We start from the raw sequence: 25,823 nt of genomic DNA, 5'->3' as shown, positions 1-25,823 counted from the left end.
TAGTACTAATTATATTCTGTGACAATATTAATGAACTTAGTGATTCACAAAATTATGTTGCCAAGCTATGAAAATGTCAGGGTATTCTTTACAGAGGGCTTCTTACATAACTAAGGAGCTCAAAGCCACATGACTACATAAATGCTTTCATATTCAGCACTCTCCTTGTGTTGTATAGGATCTACAGATCCTCTTTGGCAATCCCCATTTTGGATGTTGCTTGCCTTCTCCAGAATCAATCATTCTTAGTGTCTTTTTGGGCACAACTGCAAGATCCCTTCAAATTGTACCTTGCATCAATTTTATAAGGAGGATTGTTTCCTTTAATCTGTTCTTCAAAATATTGTTGATTATATTTTCATTTATTCAAGTAATGATTTTCCTCTGTTACTGGTCCTTTTGTCCCATATTCTGCACTATACTATACCAGTAATCTCTGGAAACGTTAGCTTCTTTCTAGAAGTCCAAGTGTAATACTGATTTCCCTCATTTTGCCTATATACTAATGCATACTTCTTATAAGAATAAACAATCATCCTCATGACTGAGCAGCTAAAAGGATTTCTAAATATCATTTTAAATACCATAACCTTGTTTCTTATCATCTAGAGCCATAAGAAGAGGCTATTAGACATAAATTTTAAATATCAATGTCCTAATAATCCTAGATACAATGGACAATGTGTGGATGATGGAAGACAGACAGGCGTTTATTAGCAGAAAGCCTCCTTAATTTAATTACTGCTTATAGTGCCCATACATCCCTACAAGGAGAGGAAATTCTGCTTGATATAAATAGGAGTTGAATAAAAATGAGTACTCTTAAGTAGCCCAGTGGAAGAAGAGTTTGATAAAAGGTAATGTTTCATGATTAAAAGTAATACAATCTACACATGAAGTCCAGTAAGAGCAGAACACAAAGAGATGCATAAAATAGATCAAAATATCAAAGGGCTGTCCAGTAAGTGCATATGTGCATAGCTTAGGACATGGTGGAATACATCACCTAATAATGTCTTCATTTGTATATATGTCTTCCATATTTTGTCCCACAAAAAGAGAGGGCTCCAGGGAAAGAAAAGTTATTATTATCAGAGAGTAGATTTCTGAAAAAAGGATATCACATGAGATTTAACTAGCTCAACAGCTCGGGCTGGGATTGGGGCTCAGTGGTAGAGTGCTTGCCTTGCATGCATGGGACACTGGGTTTGTTCCATAGCACCAGATAAAAAATAAATTAAAAAGGTATGCATCCATCTACAACTGAAAAAAAATTAAAAATACATAAACAACCTTGAGAGTTCAACATCACTGGAACAAGGAGTGAGAAAGCATATTTTCTCACTTTATATATGTTGGAACATTCCCAATGAAAATAACGTGACTCTTCTATCATGTTCTTCCTTTATTTCCTCAAGGATAAAAAAAAATTCTCCTATTCTTACTCAGAATTTCAGAAAAAAAATTGAAGGATAGGATTGCTGAACTGGGAGGGGTGAAAATAAAGGTCTGCTACATCATGTCTTATGCAGAAAAGAAGCCAAATCCCCATAAAGAATTCACTGTGGGATAATAAAGGTGCTGAGACATAGAACTGAACCAGAGGGCTTTAAGAATCCCTACCATCTTTCTCTGGCCTCCAACTCAGCAAGTCATTAGAATCATACATTACTGGTGAGACTGCAAATTGGTGCAGCCAATATGGAAAGCAGTATGAAGATTCCTTGGAAAACTGGGAATGGAACCACCATTTGACCCAGCTATCCCACTCCCCGGTTTATACCCAAAGGATTTAAAATCAACATACTACAGGGAAACAGCCACATCAATGTTATAGCAGTACAATTCATACTAGCTAAACTGTGAAGCCAACCTAGATGTCCTTCAGTAGATGAATGGATTTAAAAAATGTGGCATATATACACAAGGGAATTTTACTTAGCAATAAAAGAGAATAAAATCATTGTTGTGTTAAAGATCCAAGTCAATACCAGTAAATGTGGCAATAACTACAATTAAATTTGACTTTTTCAGCAAAAATTTAAGATGATTTCACTACTGTTTGATTTCACTTTTCTGTAAGGAAAATAGACCCATGTTATGCTGTGATGAAGTAGGTCCATTGAAATAATAACAATAAACACAATTATCACCATAGAAAATACAACTTTCAAAGCATCCATAATCTTGTCTTCACTCCTGAACTCATAGAAAATAAGTTTGTGTCCACACTTTAACATCCTCTATCCTTACAACCTGTGGTCAAGTTTCTTGGTAGTGGGTTAATCCAAGTCAGTTTTGCCATCAAAAGTAGATGAAAGAAAGTCATAATTGTTCTCTAGAGAGACTTGCTATGAAGCAAGTAAATTACATTCTACATTTGAGTGCAGGTAAGAAGTGATAGCATTCTGAAATTGACCCAATTCCTCTCCAGCTATTTCTACTCATCACGGTGTAATTTAACCTGTTTTCTAACACTCCTAATGATTTTTCTTTGGTTATTGAAAGAATAAATATTCACAATCATCCTGAAAAGTCGCCTTTAATTGCAACATGAGAATTTGGGAAATAAATATTTCCCAAGACAAAGCCATCTTTTACAAAATTAATGCCTTAAACTGGGTGATGGAAATCAAATCTGTATTTCTGAGAAAATTATAACCAATTAGTGTATATTCAAACAGTGTTCACACAAACAAAATATCTCTGTGGTATGCTATTAAAAATAACAACTAAAAGATTTCTGACACTACTTTGTCTGCCTTTTCATGCCCTTTATTATCTAATTTCTGCTTGTTGAAAGAGTGAGCAGGATACAATCTGGTCCAAGCAGTCTGGGTTTGGTATTTTAAAAACTCAGAATTCTGAAACATATATATATACCTATAAATAGGTGTATAGCCCTAAATATCTAATTCCCTCGATAGCTGTAGGATTGAACTAAGCCTTTAAACAAAATCCCCGATGGAATATTTAACAGCTTTAGGACACAGATGCTGATGCAGAATCAAGTTAATTCATATGGAAGGAGGAAAAGAAAGGTTGCTTTTCATCTTTATAGCCTGCACTATACCGTATTAATACATGAATAATTTCTTATGCTTATGTCAGTACATGTGCTTGAGGGTGGCCATGTGTAGACGGAGGGGAATAATAATGAACACAAGATAATTTGAATGAAAATTCATAATTTTCCTATTATTTCAGATTTGTTTCTGCTTAAGGCATGTTGGAGACAAGAGGAAAGCATTTCTGTATAGAACATTTTAATCACTCACACATATGCATTTGTATGTTTTTTATTCATTTATGTTTTCTGAATTTACCGTGCTTAGTACTCACCAAAGAAGAATGTAACTATGAAAAACAAAACATTAGATAGCATGGACTCTGGTTTTCAAAAAAATTATTTTCAAGTGAGGTTGATGATGTATATTATGACATAAGGGAAACTCAGAAAAACTACAGGTACACTTTTTTTTTAATGAAACCTGACAAAGGGACCTAAAACATACTTTGGAGAAAATACACATTTTTTAAAACATATGTTGCTGAGAAAACTTTTTATCCACATATAGAGGAATGAAACTAGACCTTTATCTTTCATCCTGCAAAAAAAATCAATTCAAATTGTATCAAACACCTAGGAATTAGAACACAAACTATGGAACTCCTAGAAGAAAATGTAGGGTCAAAAAAACAATATATAGGCACAGTCAATAACTTTCTCAATAGGAGCCCTAAAGCTCAGGAAATGGTCAAAAGTTGATTAATTGGATAGCATAAAACAAACCATGTTTGTATAAATATGTCAAAATATACTTTACTGTAATGTATAATTAAAATAAAAGCATTTAAACAAAATTAAAGACTTCTTCACAGCAAAAGAGAACTTTAGGAATATGAAGAAAGAATTACAGAAGAAAACCTTTGTGAGCCACTCTTCTGACAGAGGATTAATATTAAGAATAGATGAAGAAAGAAAGAAACAAACAAACAAAAAAACATAAAAAGCAAATAACCCAATTAATAAATGGGGAAATTAAGTAAACAGACACTTTTAAAAAGAAATATGAAAGGTTAATAAATATATGAAAAATATTTAACTCATTAGCAATTAATAAAATGCAAATCAAAACTACACTGAGATTTAATCTCACACCAGTCATAATGGCAGTCTTCAATAATACTACTAATAATAAATATTAAGAGGAAGGGGATAAAAATGAACACTTTTACATGTTGGTGGGGTGGTGATTAGTACAACCATTATGGAAATCAGTGTAGAGGTTCCTCAAAAGACTAGGCATGAAACTACCATATAACCCATGTATACCAGTCCTCAGTATTTATCCAAAAGAATTAAAGTCATCATACTATAGTGGCACATTCATACCCATGTTTATAACACAAACTATAGAACTAGCCAAATGTCCATCAAAAGATGAATCAATAAAGAAGATGTAGTATATATACACAGTAGAGTTTTATTCAGCCATTAAAAAAAATGAAATTGTGTCATTTCCAGGAAAATGAATGGAACTAGAGACCATTGTGTTAAATGAAATAAGCCAAACTCAAAGGTGAAGCTTTGTATGTTTTCTCTCTTATGTGGAAGGTAGAGAGGAAAAAGGAAAAGAAATGTAGGGGGTTGGAGATCTCAGAGAAAATCAAAGGGAGATTAGTAAAGGAAAAGGACCAAGCGTGAAAATTAGGGAAGGAATGGGGGAAGTGCTAAGGAGTGATATTGGTCAAAATATCTTGTTATATTGTGTGCATGTACATAACAACAAATCACATTATTATGTACAACTCTAATACAACAGTTAAGATGTGTAAAGAAACTATACATGTACTATACATAAAATAAGTGTATGTGTAGCATGTACCAGTACTCTGTCAGTTTTGTTCATTTGATTCCTTTATTTTTAGTTATTTTGAATTATTACTGTACTAAAATTTGGATTTGTTTTTGTAATGTGTAGCAAGCCCTTAACTCCTTAATTGAATAGGACTTTTCAAAGATAATGTTTTATTGTGTATATCAAGATTTACAAGATGATGTGATTCGATACATAACAAATAGCAAAATAATGAGTATAGTGAAACTGATATCTTACCTAACAGTTATATTTTGATGGAATAATTGTTTTGTATAGATAATTATATTGAATTTTGTTTATCCATTCAGGAACTTAAATATACTTATAATGTGTTTCCACTTTTTGAGTAATAGTGCTACTATAAAAACTCTTATATAAGTTTTTGTTCTGACATATGATCTCAGTGATGAGATTTTTGCAGGTAATACAGAGATCTCAAATATTAGCTCCATGTGTCTTGTTCAGAAACTTTAGTTGCTGCCACAGCTTCCCTATGAAAACTGAAAAGATGCTACTGTATCCCTCTTATTGACTTTTCATATTTGCAGTCACTGAACACTGTAGAGGGGGAACAATGTGGAGAAAATAAAAAGTGTGTCTTCTCCATGTTAGTTGCACTTGATGTTCAGCCTAAGCAACTTGCATAATCCCTGCCTGAGCTCCTTGTTCTTGAGGGCATACACCATGGGGTTGAGAACAGGAGGAATAACATTGTGTAGAACTTTGAGTAGAACTGGGATAAGGGGAAGTTTCATTCTTCCACTATGAGTGATGGAAATAACAACAATGACAATGTAGAAGAAAATAATTAAGATGAGGTGGGAAGTTCAGGTATTTAGGGCCTTGGATGCAGCTTCTTTGGAGTTGAGCTTCAGTACAGACAAAAGAATCAAAACATATAATATAATGATCAAACCCAGATCACTTCCCATATTCAACCAAGCCAGAAATATCTGATTGATACTGTTGATTTTCCTATCATCACAGGAGAGGCTAGTGACTCCAAGATTAGTACAAAAACAGTGCTCAATTTCATTCTGAGAACAGAAATTTTTCTGAGCAGCTAAGATGGGCACTGAAATTGGACTTAGACAGTTTCTAACTGCCAGAACATGGTTGCTTTGATCACAAAAGAGTCAGTAACTATTGATGGATATCTCAGTGGTTGGCAAATGGCTACATACCTATCTATGAAGATGCCTGACTCCATGGCCACAAAACAATGGATGGCATACATCTGAGCAAAGCACTCAGGGAGGCTGATGGCCTTAGCACTGAACCATAAGATGGCCAAAATCTTAGGCATGATGGTGGTAGTCAGGCCCATGTCCACCACAGCCAGGATGCCCAGGAAATGGTACATGGGCTGATGCAGACTTGCCTCTTGGTAGAAGATGGTCAGGATCAGGATGTTGGCCCTAAGGGCTAAGAGGTAGAGTAGTGCCGGGGGTAGTGAGAGCCAGTGCTGCCAGCTGTGGATGCCTGGGAATCCCATCAGTATGAACTCAGAGACCTGGAACTGAGAGCTGTTGGAATCTCTGAGATCCTGGAACATCCTTTAGTAAGAGGGAAAAAAGCTTAAGATTACACCTCTTAACTGTCAGTGTGAAAGTGTTGGAAATCGTCTAACCCAGGATCATGATATTAAAGAGAATTTAGTATCTTTCATGTTCTCATCCTTTCACTCACTATTTTTACTTCTTTCTTATGAAAAAATGAACTTTAATAGGAGATACAATCCATTCATTTATTCTATAAACCATTTTAAAATTCCGTAAATCAGGTAATATTTTTCCATGTTTCTAATTAAAGAACTATTAGAGAAAATCAGTACTATGTTAAAGATCACTCATGTTGTAAGTCACAATAGCAGCAGAAGATGAAGGTGAACTGATATCACAGTCTTACTCTGAGGTTTGGCTTTGCTAATGAATCGGTTGCTTTAGAGATCTAAAGTGCGGACACATAAAGGTTTTTTATATATGAAACTTCTGCTGATGGAGGTTATATAATAACTTTTTAAAGTTATGTATTTGAAATATTACGAACTTGTGTGTATGTTTGTGTGTGTAGATATATATATTTAAACAAACACATTTTTAAGTTATAATTAATGATGGTGGAATTAAGCTAGACATATAGATGTGGTTTTAATAGTAAATATTTAGGTGGTATTGGAGATTGAACCCAGGGCATCACACACTCTGGGCAATCACTGCAACAATGAGCTACATCCTCAGCTCCTAATAAATAAATTTTTTATTGATAGATAACATGTGTTCACAAATGTATGCACAAGGCTATAATACATAAAGGTCTTCGCATGATTACACAGTAAAAACACTTTTTTAAACAAGAAACAGACCAGTTTCTCTTATGCCCCACTGAAAATTGCTTTCTCCTTTCCTCATCCCCAAAGGTAAGCAAACTCTTAACAGCTAAATGTTAGATAAATTTCATCTTTTATACAAGAATTTTAGTACATATTTTTAAACCCATACAAAATAAATAAAATAGTATAATATACTTATCTCTTATCTTCAACATTGTCACAAATTCCTGAAAAAAAGGCAATCTTTACTTGTTCAAATCTGTCTTACTCAGATTTTTTTTTCTCCTGTGGTTAAAAGGACTGACGAGAAAAACTTTAGAGTAGGAAAAGATTATTTGGGGGCTCACAGTCTTGAGGTCTCAATCCACAGATGGCCGGCTCCATTACTCTAGGCTGGGTGGAGGCAGAACATAATGGCAGAAGTGTGTGCCAAAGGAAAGCAGCTGGGAACAACGCACCGGGAAGCAGAGAGTGAGGTCCACTCAACAGGAGCAAAATATTTACTTCATAGCCATGTCCCCAGGGATGCACTTCCTCCAGCCACACCCTACCTGCCTACATTTATCACCCAGTTAATCCCTATTAGGGATTAAAATACTGATTAGGTTAAGGCTCTCATAACACAATCATTTCACCTCTAAACTTTCTTGTATTGTCTCACTCATGGAATTTTGGGGGCACACCTCACATCCAAACCATAACACTCTCTCTCTCAATAAATTTGACTTAAGAATCAACTCTTAACTATTATTTGTTCATGTAACAGAAACAAGTAGAAACACTAAGGAAATACAGATGCCATTAGTTGATAATAGTATATACATATCTTAAGTGAACTTTGTGGTATTCTCAAGAATTTATATCCCCAAACTCTCTCTAAATATCCTATCTATGTCTCTCATCCCACCTTCGTAGCTATAATTTTAATTGGTAATATTGGTTTTATTGTAACAAAAATCTATGTCTCATCTTCAGTGTATTTTTAAATCTCTGGGTTAAAATTCTAACTGATATCAAGTAATATAGAACTAATAACAAATTAAATTAGACATTTTACAATGCATCTAAAATACTTTTAATACCATACTTTTAATACCAATACTTTACATTTCTGCAGGGAAAATGGGCTCACATTATTCTGTGTTAAGTCCACTGAAGTAATAATTGTGAACAGGAGCATCACCACTGGTAAAGTATTACTTTGAAAGTACCAAGTGTTTATTCTCACTTCAAAACACATAAATGGTAATTTTATTTCCTCAGTTGATCATACTCAATTTTTGCAACCCAAGTTTTGTCCACGTGACTGTGGGCTTATTCCAGTCACTTCTGCTAAGATGAGTGAAACATAGTCAAGTCTAAGTCTATGTTGAAAAGATCAGTTTAATTAGATTCTTCTCTGGAGGAACAAGGGAGCACAGGTAGAAACAATAGGGTTCTGGCCATTATTAACAGCACTTCTCTAGATATGTCTTCTTATCATGGGTGATTCTGTTACAGAGTGCATGAGAATTACAAACCACCACACATATTGAGCCAAATAGAAAGGGGAGGAAAGTCCTTTAATGAGTATGGCAGACTAACACCACAAAGAACTCCCATCTCCTGAATGTTGGAAGTATAGAGTTCATAAAGGCAAAAAAATCACAGGGACAATTCAGCACATATAGGTCAGAAAGACTCTGTTGAGACAGATATTTTGATTACATGAGAAAATTGTTTTGATGACACATTTCAGAGTCATCTTTGCTCTATATCATGGCCATAGTCAGGGATGCATAAAGGTCCTACTGTACTGTCAACAGAGATCCAGCTGTCAGGGGGCTGAAAAAAAATCCAGTTAAGCAACCATAAAATGGAGTCAGGTCAGAAGAAAATGGCATTAATTTGCTTCTTTGCCTTTTCAATTTATACCTGATTTCCACCATTTCCAATAGTGTCTATTTGTCTAGGAAAAACAAATATTCATACTCCTTATAAAAATTGGCACTGAATAGAAATCTAAGAATTGTAAAAAGTAAACATTTTCAAAGACAAGCAATCTTCCCAATCTTGTCTGTTTTTAAACTAGGTGGGTGGAATCAAAACTGTATTTCTGAGATTATAGTTACCAGTTAGGATATATTCAAAGCAGCTCTCACCAATGTATCTACTAATACCAACAAAAAATACTTGGTAAGTAGTACCCCTTTGCATGTCCTTTAACACCTCACTTCTGAATGACAAAACAGAGAGATGGAAACAATCTTATTTAGCTATTCTGGGTCTTTTTTAAACAATATCACCATCTACAATGTATTCATGCCTGGTACTCACTGTCTAAATCCTTTGATATCTGTAGAATTAAGCTGAGCCTTTTAAGGAAAATGTATCTTATATATCCTGAAGGATATATCAGAGTTAGTGTGGAAAAAAGACGTCAGGAGCTTTCTATGGCCTATGTGATAATACATAAAAAAGTGAAATAATTTCATTTGCATGTACCTATGTGCATGTTTGCAAATGAGCATATGAATACTGAAGGAAGTGAGAATGATCATGTTATTTTTAATAAAAATCATGATTTTAATAGTATTTTCAAGACCTTGTGAGATACAGATAGAAAGTATTTAAGTACAAAATGATTCAATCATTCACATTTGTAGATTCATATATTCTTGTATTCAATTCCTTTTGGTTTTGATGTTGTTACTGAGTTACTGAGGCTCTTTCCAAAACATGTGCTAAATATCACATGGAACATTGTCATCAAAATTTTCTTCAATTTTTTTATTATACAGTATAGTCTGTTTCATTATGTCATGTATTGTACATGCTTATAACATGGTTATATTCATTCCCTCTTCCCTCTCCTTTGTCTCCTTATTTCTCTACCCTGATTCCCTTCCTTTACACTCTTAGTGTCATATTCACATTCATGATATCCTTCCCCCCATTTTCTTTTAGTTTTATCATATAAGAGGAAATATGTAATATATGTCTTTCTGATTTATTTTGCTCAACATGATGATCTCTTTTACAGGAGCAAATGGCATAATTTCATTCTTCTATATTCATTTTTATTACATCTTAAAAATTGTTAATTTGCAATTCAAAAATCAGACTAGGAACTATAAAAAAGTCATCACATAACATGAGTTCTGGTTTTCATAAAATTTAATTTCAATTGAGTCTGGTCATAAATATTATTAACTTGTAGGATTTTAGGAGAAGTTTAGGTCTATTATGCACAGTTTAAAAAAAAGATGTAATTAAACACTGAACGTTTGAGATAGTAATGATTATGGTGAACATACCAATAATAAAACACAATAAATGATTCTAATTTTATATTTCTTTACACTAGTACCAAAATCATGGCTAAACTGCATATTTTTATTAAGAGGAAAAATTAATATGTGAAGTAAAAATGTATTTGAAAAGAGTTATATACAAATCTTACATTCTATAAATGTAGAGATGCCTTCTGACACATTTTTAATTTATAATTATTATGTTTTTGACAAAAGTTTTGTTTAATAACATATTAAACTATAAATTTTGTTATTTATAATTTTAAGCATATTTAAAAAGGTTTGTTCAGTTTCAGTACAACTCATCCAAGATACAGTGTACATTTATATACTTTAAGCCACTTTTCTATTCTTAAACATCTATGTTCTTTTATTTTATAGTATATGATAAAACAAATATATATTCAGAGAACAATTTTATCACAACTCTTAAACTATTTTCATTGAGATGAAAAGTCCATAAAAAAGTGACTACTTTAACCATTTTAAAACATATATTGAGGAACTTTTAATACATTAACAATGTTATATAACAATTATCGGTCTATAATTATATAATATTTCCATTAGTCCCAAAGGAATTTTCATAACTATTAATTAGTGTCTCCTTATTGTCCTGTGTCCCCAACCCATGCAAAAGCAAATTTGCTTTTTGTGTCTGTGGACTTAATTTATTCTGGGAAACCATATGAACAGAATCACAAAATAGGTAGAAAAGTTATTATTATCAGAGGGTAGATTTCTAAAAGAAGGACATCACATGAGATTTAAGAAGCTCAACAACTCGGGCTGGGGTTGGGGCTCAGTGGTAGAGTGCTTGCCTTGCATGGGTGGGGCACTGGGTTTGTTGCCTAGCACCACATTAAAAAAAATAAATAATAAAGGTATGCATCCATCTATAACTAAAAAAATTAAAAATATATAAATAACCTCAACAGTTCAACATTCCTGGAACAAGGGGTGAGAAAGCATATTTTCTCATTTTATATATTGGAACATTCCCAATGAAAATACTGTGGCTCTTCTATAATGTTCTTCCTTTATTTCCTCAAGGATAAAAAAATATTTTCTCCTATCCTTACTCAGAATTTCAGAAAAAAAATGAAGTATAGGATTGCTGAACAGGGAGGGGTGAAAATAAAGGTCTGCTACATCATGTCTTATGCAGAAAAGAAGCCAAATCCCCATAAAGAATTCACTGTGGGATAATAAAGGTGCTGAGACATAGAACTGAACCTGATTTGGGCTTTAAGAATTTCTACAATCTTTCTCTGGCCCCCAACTCAGCAAGTCATTAGAATCATACATTACTGGTGGGACTGCAAATTGGTGCAGCCAATATGGAAAGCAGTATGAAGATTCCTTGGAAAACTGGGAATGGAACCACCATTTGACCCAGCTATCCTACTCCTCGGTTTATACCCAAAGGACTTAAAATCAGTATACTACAGGGACACAGCCACATCAATGTTTATAGCAGCACAATTCACAATAGCTAAACTGTGGAGCCAACCTAGATGCCCTTCAGTAGACGAATGGATAAAAAAATGTGGCATATATACACAATGGAATTTTACTTAGCAATAAAAGAGAATAAAATCATGGCATTTGCAGGTAAATGGATGGCATTGGAGAAGATAATGCTAAGTGAAGTTAGCCAATCTCAAAAAAACAAATGACGAATGTTTTCTCTGATATAAGGAGGCTGATTAATAGTGGGGTAGGGAGGGGAAGCATGGGAGGAATAGACAAACTCTAGATAGGGCAGAAGGGTGGGAGGGAAAGGAAAGGGACAGGGGTTTAGCAAGAATGGTGGAATGTGATAGACATCATTATCCAAAGTACATATACAGGAATTGGTGTCAACATACTTTATATACAACCAGAGATACGAAAAATTGTGCTGTATATGTGTAATAAGAATTGTAATGTATTCTGCTGTCATTTATTTTTTTAAAAATTGATAAAAAATAAACCTTAGCAATGAAAATAAAGTTTAAAAAAAAGAATCTAAACAAATAAAAACATCTTACCATGCATATCTCATTGGCAGGTGTCTAAATTTGTTTTAAACAACCACCAACAAGTTTCCATCATGCTACACTTCAACCATTCCAGCTTCATGACCTTCACTCTGATGGGCATAACTGGCTTAGAGTCACAGCATTTATGGCTATCTCTTCCTTTCTTCTCCATGTTTTTTCTATCCTCATCGGCAACAGTGCTGTCCTCTTCCTCGTGATCACAGAGCCCACACTTCACACACCAATGTACCTGTTCCTGGCCCTGCTGATGGTGACTGGCCTCATATCTACTCTAACTCTGATGCCCAAGGTCCTGTGTCTCTTCTGGTTCAATGATAGAGACATAGCTTCCAGTGCCTGTTTCACCCAGATGTTCTTCATCCATGGAGCATCAGTAGTGGATCAGCCATCCTTGTTGCAATGACTTTTGACGGTTTTGCGGCTGTGTGTGAGCCATTAAACTACAACACAATTCTGAGCCATTCTCTAGTTGGGCGCCTGGAACTGCTGGCTGTAGCCAAGGGAGTGATTCTTATCCTGCCCATGCCTCTTCTACTTCAAAGGTTAACTTTCTGCCACAGGGTCATTCCTCACACATACTGTGACCACATGGCTATGGTGAAAATGGCCTGTAGCCACACTAGACCAAATCGAATTTATGGACTCTTTGTGATCTTTCTCACGGTAGGACTTGATCTGCTGCTTATTGGCTTCTCTTATGCCCTGATCCTGAAGGCTGTAGTATGCCTCAGCTCTCGAGATGCCACCTTTAATGCCCTCAACACCTGTTCAGCTCACCTCTTTGTCATCCTGGTCACTTATGTGCCTGCACTCTTTTTTTCTGTCACCCACCGTATTGGTCAAAATATCCCAACTCATGCCCATATTCTCCTCTCTAATCTCTACCTTCTCCTACCCTCAGTGCTCAACCCCATCATCTATGGTATGAAGATGAAGGAAATACGGGTCCAGGTAACCAAATGCCTGTGCAGAGGATCCAAATAGGATGCAGGTCCAAAACTAATCCTGCTAGTAAATGAACAATTAGGACAACTGACATTGCTTTTGTCCAACCATCTAAGACTCCATTGTATTTCCAAATCAGTGGAAAGGATGGTCCATGGAAGTCTGCTTTCTTTCCTCCCTCCCTTCCTTTGTTTTCCTTCCTGGTGAAATACATATTACAAAAGATTTTATTGCAAGGAAAAACATGTATCCGGAAGCACAATTGAAAAGATTTCTGAGACTGGAAGTACATATTTAAAAGCATGTGTAATAAGGAAGCTACCTGTATCCGAAATGATATTCCTTTACTTGAAGTGATCTAGAGTGATGTGCATCATGCATAAAATCGAAACTTGTATTGTTGTGATGATGAATGCCTAATTGATATGTTGTTGTTTTTGATGTTGTTGTTATTATAGATTTATGATTATACATAGTAGTTAGGTTTATCTTGACAAACTCATACCTGCATAGAAACTGATTTCTGTTCTTGATCTCCCCTTTTCCCTCTGGTTCTCCCTCCCTTCTCCCCTTCTCCTTCCTCTACGCTATGAGACTTCCTTTCACTTGTCCATTAATTGTTGACATGTTTGAAATCATTGTAATGAGTGACATTTCTATTGAATTATTTAAATATATAGTTATCAACAGATCAATTGCACAATGTAAAATAGCAAATGCAAGATTAGATGGTTAAACAGAAACGATCCCTTTCTAAAAAAATGTTAAACAAAATGAAAATACAATTCATAAAAAAATGTTGAGAAAATTTATAATCACAGTTTTAACATAACTTAAAATCAAGCATGTGATTATTGAATTTAAAGTTATGAAAAAAGATCCTACATAACCCAACTCCCTACAAATCTGTTATTGTTCTTGAAATTCTTAAAAGGGTAAAGATATGAAGGATAAGTGTAATGTAACCACTCTATCCCTAGCCATGGTCCTTGACTAGTCCTAACTTACTATTCACTTCAGTGGACTGAACAAACTATGCATTCTGAGAAACTCTCTAATTATTGTGAAGAAAAAAGGGCTTTCTGTATTGGATAGTCCTTGCTCTTGGATTTCATCTGGTCCTGCCTCATATTTGGAGTTAGAAGATGCCTACAAACAGAATAAAAATAAAACCCTCCTATTACTTGAATAAGAGAAGAGAAAAAACATTTACTCCAGCCTGTTCTGTTAATTTGCTCAGGAAAGAAATACCCCAAGTCATTCTTAACTAAGAAATTGTTTTTTATGAAGTATACATTAAAAAAAACTTGGTATAGTGAGAAAAGTGACAGAGTCAGATCATGAAGGTATGGTGGCTTCTTCATGCCTTTTTAGTTTTTCCTGTTGAAGTTTAGAGAATGGAGCGAGGATTTATGCCTTACACTGACTTTTGGCCACTAGCATAATCAGTGTGACACTGTTCAAAACCGAGAATAAGTTACTAGATATTAACTTACTACTGGAGAATTATAGTATTAAATCTCTGGATGAACAGAAGAATATACTGGGTAATAAGAAATCCTAAGAAAAGTTCAGAGCAACAACTAAGGTTGGAGAATTTATTTCCTAGAACAGGAGTTAATGGAAGGGTCCTACTTTATATACCTCGTCATAAGTATCATCTGTTGAGGCAGTCCCACTAGTTATGCTAGGTATTTTATAAATAATAGTTTATTGAATCATTCAACTATAATTCAACTTGCGTAATAGTATGTTTTGCATATTAAGTTATGAAGGTGTGATTTTTTTATATACCCTTAGCATAGTCACATATGCAGTGTGTAGTTACACATGATTCAAATCCTGATCTATCTGATCATAGCTCCTTCCCAGTTTGCTATGTCCATGTCGCCTGGTTGGAGATAACCAGGAAAGGCATGGAGCAAGGTTAAGTAGAATACTTGGTAGGGGTGGCTTCAATCATAAAAATGTGGCAATAATTACATGAGTACCTCCTACCTAACATCACAAATTAATTTAAGGTGTACTTTTGTATAAACAGTTACAAACTGTGTGGAGAATTGAAAACATCTTCCATTACCAATTATATTTAATGCACTGCCCCATCTCCACCCAATCTCCACTCTTCTGAGACATATTGTATCCCTACAAGTTAGTTTGGATGGAGTGCATCACCCAGTCTCCATTGTCAGCTGGCTTCTGATTAGATTTGCCAAAGAGAACTATGTTAGTCTGGGTCCTCAAAGGAGATAATAGTAAACAAAATTATATATATATATATATATATATATATATATATATNGAGAGAGAGAGAGAGAGAGAGAGAGAGAGAGAGAGAGGAGAGAGGGAGAGAGATTCAGAGTGATTCACTGTATGCTGGAATATCTATATTGGGAAGTCATTATTAGTCTCTGCTGTTGGGTATTTAGGGGAATCCATGTGGTTGGATTCAAATGCAGCTTTTTTCTTTGCCACCATTGATGCTCTGCACCAGTCCTACAGTGGCTGATAATGAAGACTGGCTAACATAAATTGACTAAGTTATTTTGTCAGTATATCTTTGGATTTGGATGAATTTTGGTATTTTGGTAGAATTATTATGTGATATAAAGTCATCAAATTTTGTGTCTATTCCTATTTGCCACCTCACATGCCTTTCACCTAGATTTCCTGGCACTAATCCTTCATTCCCTTTGTTTCCATGAACCCAACCTGATTGCTAGGCCACTAGACATTGCCCCAGCATTTTGTATCTCACCATAGATTATTTCTCCTTTCTTTTAAAGTAGATGGCTATTGCACTGCTCACAATTCCATTTATTTAAAATATTATCTTCTTCACCTGTCTCTTTGGACTATGCCTGAATGGCTACAATGCAGCCTCCATCCACTTTCTGCTTGCACCCACTTATCAAGTTGGACAATCTATGAACTGTACTATACATTTCTCCATTCCTTAGTTATTCATGCCAGGTCCCCCAACCCATGTATAGGTGCATGTACTGAAACACCACTGGTGCAACTCTGGTGGCTAACAAGGCAACCTGGACTTCTTGTTCCTGTAATTTGCTTGTACTCTGTGGTCCTGCTCAGGCTCAAGTCCCAGCTACCATGACAGGCTACTGATTTTTTAAATTCATGCTTCTAACTTCATAATGTAGCAGGTCTGGCAGAACCCAGATCATTATAGAAAGCTAATGGACAGATGGTCATACCTTATCTGTTGCTGCCAAACAAATGATCCCAACTGGGCAAGGTGGTGCTGAGTGTAGTAACTGCCCTAAAGCCAAGGGGCCTTGGAGGAGGGAGGCAAATGCTACTGATGTTCTTTGGCCACACTGTTGTTCCATCTGTTCTGTGTGGCCTCTGTCAGCTTTGCCTCCGTTATGATCATGTGGGACTTCTAGAGTAGTCATGATCTGGGTGCTGGAGGATGACAGCAGCCAAGACCCACGTCATAAAGTGAAAGTGAAGTTAGATAAGGAAGTGCATATGCCTCTTCCTTTGAGGCAATATTTGGAGACAAAATATTTTAAGAGTCCAGCATGGCTATGGCTCTGGGATTGAGTTCAAAGCTACAAATGGTTAAGATAGGTAAACAACTAAAAGGAATTTGCGAAGCAGCAGTGCTGAAGACTAGCTGGAAAGCCAGACTGAGGATGACAACTCCAAAGACGTTAGTAAACCATATAATTGGACCTACACAACAAATTGGAACCATACTTGAAGAATCCCTTAAATTAAAGGTTGCACCTATGATAGAATTAGAGTTGGAAAAACTGCAAGCCAAATTAAGTTTTTTGAAGAATTTCTGTTTGAGGATGAACTTCGTAATTGTGAAGTTCAAGACTGAATATGAAAATTAGAGTCGTTGCCTTCTAGCTTTTGGGGGCTGTTGCTACTTTTCTGGGAGTTGAGGTGCTTATCAAAATAAGAGACTTTACCACATGGCCCAAAAGACCTATATGCTATAAGAATACACATCACAAGAGCAAAAGTGCTAATGTCATGCATGTTTCACTTTCCCTCTTCACAGGACCTAATGAAATGTCCACAGCATTTTAAAATATATGTTCTCCATAAATTAAATTGACGGTTAAATTTTTTAAGTCAGATAAAAGAAAATTATGAGTGAATCTCCCTCTCCCTCCTGCTTCTGTATTCCTTTAAGGCAATGGTCAGTAAATTTTTCCTGTAACATTTCAGATATTTAATACTTTTGAATTTTCAGGTAATGGTATTAAAGTCACAATAAAGCAACACTATCACTGTAGTGCAAAAGCAGTCACATTTATGATATATAAACAAATAGGTTTGGCTATTTACAAAAATAGGTGGTAGACTGAATTTAGCTCATAATCCATAATTTTTCAAGTTCTGCTCCACAGCTACATCATTGTTTTCAAAAACAAATAATTGGGATTAACCAAAATATCTATAATATAGGATTAAAAAAAACCTATGAAACAGTTTTTAAAAAGTAAATCTATAGATACTATCATGGGTTGATATCAATAATATTAGAGTAACTAATATATTATAATGTGTATAAACATGCTATTTCCCTTTTGTAATAATAACACTTAGAGAATTGTGTTTACATAATAAATATATCTGAATGGACATGTGTTTTACTGGTTTGAGTAACGTACCCTTCAAAAATCACATCAACCCAGAATATGGCCTTGTTTGGAAATAAAGTCTTTGCAGATGTAATAAAGTTGAAATAAAATTATACTGGGTTATGGTGATGTAATTTAATGACTGGTGTCCTATGAGAAGAGGGATCTATGGACACAGGAAGGAGGACACAAGAGGATGATATGGAGAAGTTCACGGGGAAGACACCATGAGATGACTGACAGATGTTAGTGATGTGTTTCAAGGCAAGGAATGCTAAGGATTGACAGCAACCATCAGAAACAGAAGAGAGGCAGAGAAAGAGCCTCCCCAAGAGCCTTCAGAGAGAGAGTGATCCTGCTGACAAATCTACTTTGGCCTTGTACCTCCAGAACTGTAAGAGAAAGAAAAGTCTACCCAGTTTGTGGCAGTTTGTTATACCAGCTCTGAGAAAGAAATACACATGATAAAATATTACCCCTCATTGTCTGGGAGCATGTTTACCTTTTGCCAGTTATATTTTGATGTTTACATTTTATGCTATGAATTAGATTATCAGGCAAAAATTGCTATGAGTGAAAATTTAAAGTGCACATATCCTTTTATGTGGTAGCTATTTTTATATACTTATTTTTAGTAATACTTATTTTGTGCAAAAAATGAATAAACAGTCAATATAGCAAGGTTCTCATGTAGTTTTTTTAAAAAAACAAAAATCTAGAAACAAACATCTGTAAGCAGGCGACTACTTCAGCGAATTCTGACAAATACGCAAAGGAAGAATATAAATATTTGAGAAGTAATAAAATAGGCTTACTATGCTGATATAAAATAATCACTAAGAGCATTAAATAAACAAAAACCTTAAAATAACATAAAAAAAATAACCTTAAATAACCTTAAAATAACATTTGCCTTTGTGTAAATCGTACACTATAATTCAATTTTTCCCACAGATATTATTTATTTAATTTCACTGTATATCATGTTAAACAGAATACCTGTAAATACGAATCTTATTCTACATAAAATATGCATTTTTTTCATAAGTTCACACTTAGTAAGAGGCTAAAAGTTAAACTACTCAAATAACGAATTTATAATGACCCAATCTGTGTCATCTATCCACACATGAATGCCCCAGTCTGAGTTTTTAGGATTTGGGGTTTATGTAAACAAGAAGATCTGATTATCTTAATGGTGACAGACCTTGTTGTTTCCATAACCTCCAAATATTTTTTTAAATATTGAAAAATTTATTTTAAAAAAATTTGTATTAAAAATAAAATAGCTTTTTAAGAACATATAGAAACAATATTAATTCCCATTAATACTATATTCAAGCAGGTGGCAGACAATTAAATAGAATGGGGTGGGAGAAGACCTGCTACTATATGAAATCTTTTTTCACTTTTCATTTGTCAACCATTGCTTAAAATCCTGTAATTAAATTGTAGGTATATTTCAGCAATCCAAAGCAGGAATTTCCATAAAAACAGACTACCTTTGAGATAGCTCTGCTACATTGTAATCGATATCAACAGTCCGCCATTCCTCTTCAACTCCTCTAAGGTCTGATAAGGTTTGGGTTGCTTCTGATGAGGTTTTCTTATATTTCAGTCAAAGAGACTTGGTTACTCTCCATTCTCTTCTATTATTAACAAATTGAATTGATCTGAAAAAATCAATTTCTATCCTCTGTCTTACTCACATTTTTAAAAAAACAAAGTTTGTAGTTTTCCTGTAGAACTATAAAATATAACTCTGTGGAAACAGAGACTTTTTCATTTTACTATATATCCTACCACATTTGAATGCTTTGCCAAATATACATATGTCATTAACAACAGTGCAAAAAAATAGACAGCAAAATAATAATAGTAGTAGTAACATTCTTATTTAGTTCTCTGTGAAAAGTAAGACTCATGGAGAAGTAAAGATTTGGAACTATGCATACCTGCAGAAGCTCTTTTTCTACCAGGGGTCTTTTAAATGTATTTTTAAAGAATATCTTCTAAAGCAACCTGAAATAACTATAGTTGTAAAAACTTATTTTTATTAATAAAAATAGATATTTTGATACTAAAAGTTGGAAAATTAAGAAAAAAATCTGTGGAGTGGGCTCAAAAGGTGAACCCTTTATTGATCCCAAAGGAAGTCTTAGGTCTGTGCTCGGTCACATTGATTGTTAAATTAGACAATTCTTATATACCACTTCATAATAATTTCCAATTCATAGTTACATAACTGTAACCCTTAACAGAATGTTCTCAGAGTTGTGTCTTCAAAGAAGATTCTTCTCAGATGCTGGAATTAGCAGAGACAAGCAGAAGAACTGACTCTAGGAGTCTGCACAACTATGAATTTAGTTAAAATGAATATCAACATTTTCATTCTAAGAGCTTCCTATGTATCCACTTTCCTCAGATGTTTCTCTGGAAATTGGATATTGTGTTTCCTGTATACATTCCCTAGGTCTACAAGGAAGTGGCAAGTCCAGTTGCCCAGATGTAATGCTTCTTCAGTAGGGGCAATAAAATAGTGACTCTAAATTCAATTTCAAACTTTCCCTGTCCCTTCTCACTCCCTTCAGACAAACTTCTCCACTTCCCACCCTCTCCTTAACACACAAATACAAACACTCACCCAAGTCTACACGCACCTTGGCCTTGCCTTGGCAGACAGAATACAATTCATCAGTGATGGGCAAATTATTGTCTGCTCTTATGTTCTCTCCATATGGAAACATTCCACCCCATCTTACATGTATTTTGTGTGTGTTGGTGTTCAACATGCTTTTTACATATATTATCAGGTATAACTTGCTCAAGGATTATCAGGTATAGAAAGCAGGTGTCATTATTTTATTTCACAGGGCTTAATTGCCTTGCTTTGGAGTTACTGAGCCCAAGAAATCGTCTTGCCCCTTAGCTCTCTGTCCAAATATAAACATCCCATCAGCTAAACTACTGGCATAACATGTTTCTATCTCTAGTCAATTACCCCCTACACGGCATTCATTTAACATTTTTTTTCCATGAACCCACAACTGCTGGATTATCAAATAAGTTTCTGCCTGGGGGCAATTGTTATAGGCTCCTTCCTCCAACAACTGTATTTAGTTACTTTATCCCCAAATTCCTTGGTTTTTACTCCATAAATAATTGGGTTGAGCATTGGAGGTACAAGGAAGTAAAGATTGCCAAGAATGGTGTGGACGTGGGGTGGAATACCTCTGCCAAAGCGGTGTGTAAGAAAAGAGAAGAGCGAAGGCGTGTAAGAAATAAGCATGACACAGATATGTGTGGTGCAGGTGTTGACTGCTTTGTGGTGGGCTTCCTTAGAAGAGAGGCGCAGTATAGCTTGGATGATTAGCACATAAGATGAGGCTATTGCAGAGATGTCTAATCCAGCAACCAGCAGGGCCACCACCAAACCATATATCCGGTTGACTGTGGTGTCCACACATACCATCTTTACCACAGCCATGTGCTCACAATAGGTGGTGGGGATGACACAGTTGGCATGAAAGGGCATATGCTGGAGGAGGATGGGCATGGGGAGAATGAAGAGGATGGCTCTCACCAAACTCACTAGGCCAATGACCCCAATGCGATTATTGGAAAGGATGGTGGCATAGTGCAGGGGCTTGCAGATGGCCACATAGCGGTCAAAAGCCATGGTCATCAGGATGGCTGACTGCATGGCAGAGATGGAGTGGATGAAGAACAGTTGGACCAGGCAGCCTTCATAGCTGATCTCACTCTGGCCAAACCAGAAGATGCACAGTACCTTAGGAATGGTGGTTGTCGACATGCCCAGGTCTGTGAGGGCCAATAAGCACAGGAGTAGGAACATGGGCTTATGCAGGGAGCGCTCTGTGGAAATGGTGAAGAGGATGGTGCAGTTTCCGAGCACAGTGATGAAGTACATGGAGGAGAAGGGAATAGATATCCATTTGTGTTTGTCTTCCATCCCAGGAATGCCTTGGAGAATGAAGAAAGAAGGGTGGCCTGTGACATTGCAAGTAGTCATGGCGGCACCCTGATGAAGTACCTGAGGGGAGCAATAAAGACACTACCTGAACTTCAGTATTACAAAATCAAGAGCTTCAAAGTGGAAAACAAGGATTAGAATGTTAAGATACACAAAAATGATTCTGAAATTTTGACAGTATATGTCATGTAGTATAAGACTATACTATAATATTACAGCAATAATAATGTATTACAACAGCATCAGTATCTAAGAGAATGTTTTATGATCAATGTTTTATTAAGGCTAGACTGATTAATTATATGTTAATAAAATTTGGTTATTAAATGTATGTGAATAAATGAAGAATTTAATCTATTTCTACCAAGAAATAGAGGTTAATATATGCAAAAAAATGAACAGAAACATGAAACATAATCAATAAAATTCCCCCTTTCAGGAAATAAAAGATGAAACTTAGCAACAAATTTTTAAAATTAATATAACTTCAAAGTTATGTTGAATCCTGTATTCAAACATTTAAAAATACACATTTTTAGTAAATATAAGATCAGAGGTAGTGGGGTTATTTTTGATGAAGATTTTGTAGTGGTGATGAAGAATGAGGTACTCAACAGTTGAGCTCAAGGAGCAGGCAATGGGAATGTGAACTTGAAGTCTACCCTTACCTGGAACTACTTACCTGAAAGTGAGGTAGTGAGAGAGTGGGCAGCTTGTCCAAGACATCTGTTGAAAATGTGCTTGGGTGAGCATGTACATATGTATGCATGTGTGTTTTAGCAAACATTATGTTGGTTATGGAGAGCAAACTCATCTCCTTACTTTCCTGCCCCCAGGATCCAAGTTGTGGTCCATTAAATAATCAAAGCAAAGGCCCCCAGGGTGCCCAGAATTGATTCTCCCCTGAAACATAAAGGCACCATTACTATTATGTTTGACATTGACTCTGGAGATTGCCCTGAGCCCCCAAGAGATAAAGCTGATTGATTTTAGGGATTCTGGGAATAGTGAATATTTGCAAGGTCTGGAGGAGCTTAGAGAGAGAGAGAAGGTACAGTTAAAGCTGAATAGAAAGATGAACAGATAAAGAAAGTGGTGTCTGTTTATGCGTGTGTGTATTTTCAGTCTTAAGAATGGAGATCCTGCCATTTGCTAAAACATGAATGGACTTGGAGGACATATGCTAAGTGAAATAATCCAGAAACAGAAAAAAAGGACACTGCACGATCTCACTTATATGTAGAATCTTTTATTAAAAAGTCAAAATACAGATATTGAAAATAAAATCATGATTATCAGGATCAAGGTAGGGGGTGGAAATGTGGAGGCATAGGTCAAAAGGTACAAAGTTGCAAACAGGGATGAACAAGAAGGAAAGATCTAATGGGAACACTGAGGACTGCAGTCAATAACCTTGTGCTGTATGAAACATTTGTTGAATGAGTAGATCATAGCTTCTCTTATGGCAGTGAGAATGATGGGTAGCCCTATTCCACTACAATAACCACTTAAATATAGACATTAAAATTTACTGAAGAACTCAAAATCTAATTATGGCACTAGATTGAGGCCTAGTAAATTGAATTTGCCAAAGACTCTTATTCCCAAATGTGTAGGTGTGGGAATCAGGGAGGCAAGTAATTCCTGGCTGGAGTGATCATGCCAGGAGGGCATCAGAGATACAACCCTTATTGAGAAATATCTTAGCCAAACAGTATAGAATCCTCAAATTTTTCTGTCCCTAGTCTCGTCCTGACTTTCCCTCTCTATCCTTTTCCCCAGGCCAGTGGCTTTGTCCTAGACATTCTCCAGGGTGTCTTGTGCTGTCCATTACTCCTCTCCCATCCTTACATCATTTGTGGCTCCAGCATTTCCCCATCTTCTGGGTCCTCATGTGGCCAGATATATTTTTTCCCTTTAGTTGAATGGAAGAAAGTTATTAAGATTTGTTTAAAAATCAATTATCCAGGCTGGGGTTGTGGCTCAGCGGTAGAGTGCTTGCCTAGCACGTGGGCGGCCCTGGGTTCGATCCTCAGCACCACATATAAGTAAATAAAAAGAAACATAGTTTAAAAATCTTGTTTAAAAATACCAATTTTCCATGACCACTGAAAAATACACAAGACAAAGCAAAACAATCCAAAAATTGTGAAAAGCTCAAGAGAAGTAGGACTCAGAGAACCAGCTTCTAAATTCTGATATAATATATGTTCTGCCTACAGATAGGTCCTATAGATGGCTTTGATGAGAGATGAGTGTCATCAAGAAGAAAATCAAGGGCAGAGAAATGAGTGGCAAATTATAAATAGACAAGCCTGGTGCACTTGGTCATGGGCACATTAGCCACAACCTATATCTTTTCTCTGCAGAAAGTGAGGCTATAACTACATGCAGAGATCCTGGCCTCTTTGACTCGAGATGGTCATGATGGATGATAATGAGAGGTAGCAACCAAAGATATGAAAAATTGTGCTCTATATGTGTAATAAGACTTGTAATGCATTCCGCTGTCAGATATAAGTAAAATAAAATAAAAACAGTGGTCCACCTTCTGCAGTCTTCACCAATCAGGTGTTAAACACCTTCACATTTGGTGGGGGGCAGTTTTTGACCCTACATGATCTTCCCCTGAATTATCTTGGTGACCATCCTATTCAAGAAGGCTTCATCTACAGGTCAATTCTTCGTTAATGCTGGTACTGGGTTCAATGACAACACAGACTTAAGTTTAATGCACCTGTGTAACTAAAGAAAATTTCCTTCTATGATATACTAAGAAAGCTATGGTCGTAGATGCTAACTTTATAATGACATAAGAAGACCCTGTCAGGACTTAGGGCCATTGATCTTTCTTTCTTGATATATTTCTTAGATGACTCCCTTGTTTTTTTTTTTTTTACTCCCTTGTTTTTATACATTTATTCAGAGTTAGCATACCTGTTCTTGTTCTACAAGTTACTTGATTACAAGTTACTTGTTCTACAAGTTACTTCATTAAAGGCAATTTAAATAAACCCCTATGTTATTAGTTCAAAGTCCATTGCTTATTAATAACTACTACTGAACAGTTTAATGTGAGTTTCTTACATTCAGATTGAAGTTTTCCAAGCTGCGATCTGTGATTTTTTAAACATAACAATAAACATTTTAACATTTGTTTTCATATATGTCTAACCTGATTTAATTTCATTCCATGATAGATGGATATAATATTGATTTTTGCATGAGGTAAGATAGTGAAGTTTACGTTTTTTTCCATGTGAACATCAAATTATCAATGATATTTGTTGAAAAGATTTTCTTTGTTTCATTGAATGGTCTTCACCTAAATGCAATAAATAATTGACTGAATTTATATGGGTCTATTTGAGGACATTTGTGTGACTACTTTGTCATGAAAGATTTTTATTTCGTTGTCGTACCTGAAGCTTAATTTTGCTGGATACAGAATTCTTGGTTGGCATCCATTGTCTTTCAGTGTTTGAAATACGTTGTTCCAGGATCTTCTCGCTTTCAGCGTCTGTGATGAAAAATCCGTTGTTAACCTTATTGGTTTACCCCTGAATGTAATCTGCCTCCTTTCTCTTGTAGCTTTTAATATTTTCTCTTTGTTCTGTATATTGGATATCTTCATAACAATGTGTCTTGGCGTTGGTCTACTGTGATTTTGTGTGCTCGGTGTCCTGTATGCATCTACAATTTGTATATC

The 25,823-nt window shown here is 35.4% G+C and overlaps 1 protein-coding gene and 2 pseudogenes across 1 annotated transcript in view; 1 reads left to right on the top strand and 2 right to left on the bottom strand.

Moving 5' to 3' along the window:
* Positions 1–5,491: 5,491 nt before the first annotated feature.
* Positions 5,492–7,845, bottom strand: LOC107157493 (annotated as a pseudogene).
* A 4,758-nt stretch (positions 7,846–12,603) lies between these two features.
* Positions 12,604–13,537, top strand: LOC107157482 (annotated as a pseudogene).
* Positions 13,538–21,178: 7,641 nt separating this feature from the next.
* The window catches only part of LOC107157471 (olfactory receptor 52P1-like), a 23,676-nt gene continuing 19,031 nt past the window's right edge, over positions 21,179–25,823 (bottom strand). Inside the window, 2 exon segments of the mRNA XM_015503850.1 lie at positions 21,179–22,165; positions 22,167–22,204. Of these exon segments, the coding sequence (XP_015359336.1) occupies positions 21,179–22,165; positions 22,167–22,204 (1,025 nt within the window).

Source organism: Marmota marmota, unplaced genomic scaffold (genome assembly GCF_001458135.2).
Source record: "Marmota marmota marmota unplaced genomic scaffold, marMar, whole genome shotgun sequence".
NCBI classification, from domain to species: domain Eukaryota; kingdom Metazoa; phylum Chordata; class Mammalia; order Rodentia; family Sciuridae; genus Marmota; species Marmota marmota.
This window is presented reverse-complemented; position numbering and strand designations above follow the sequence as displayed.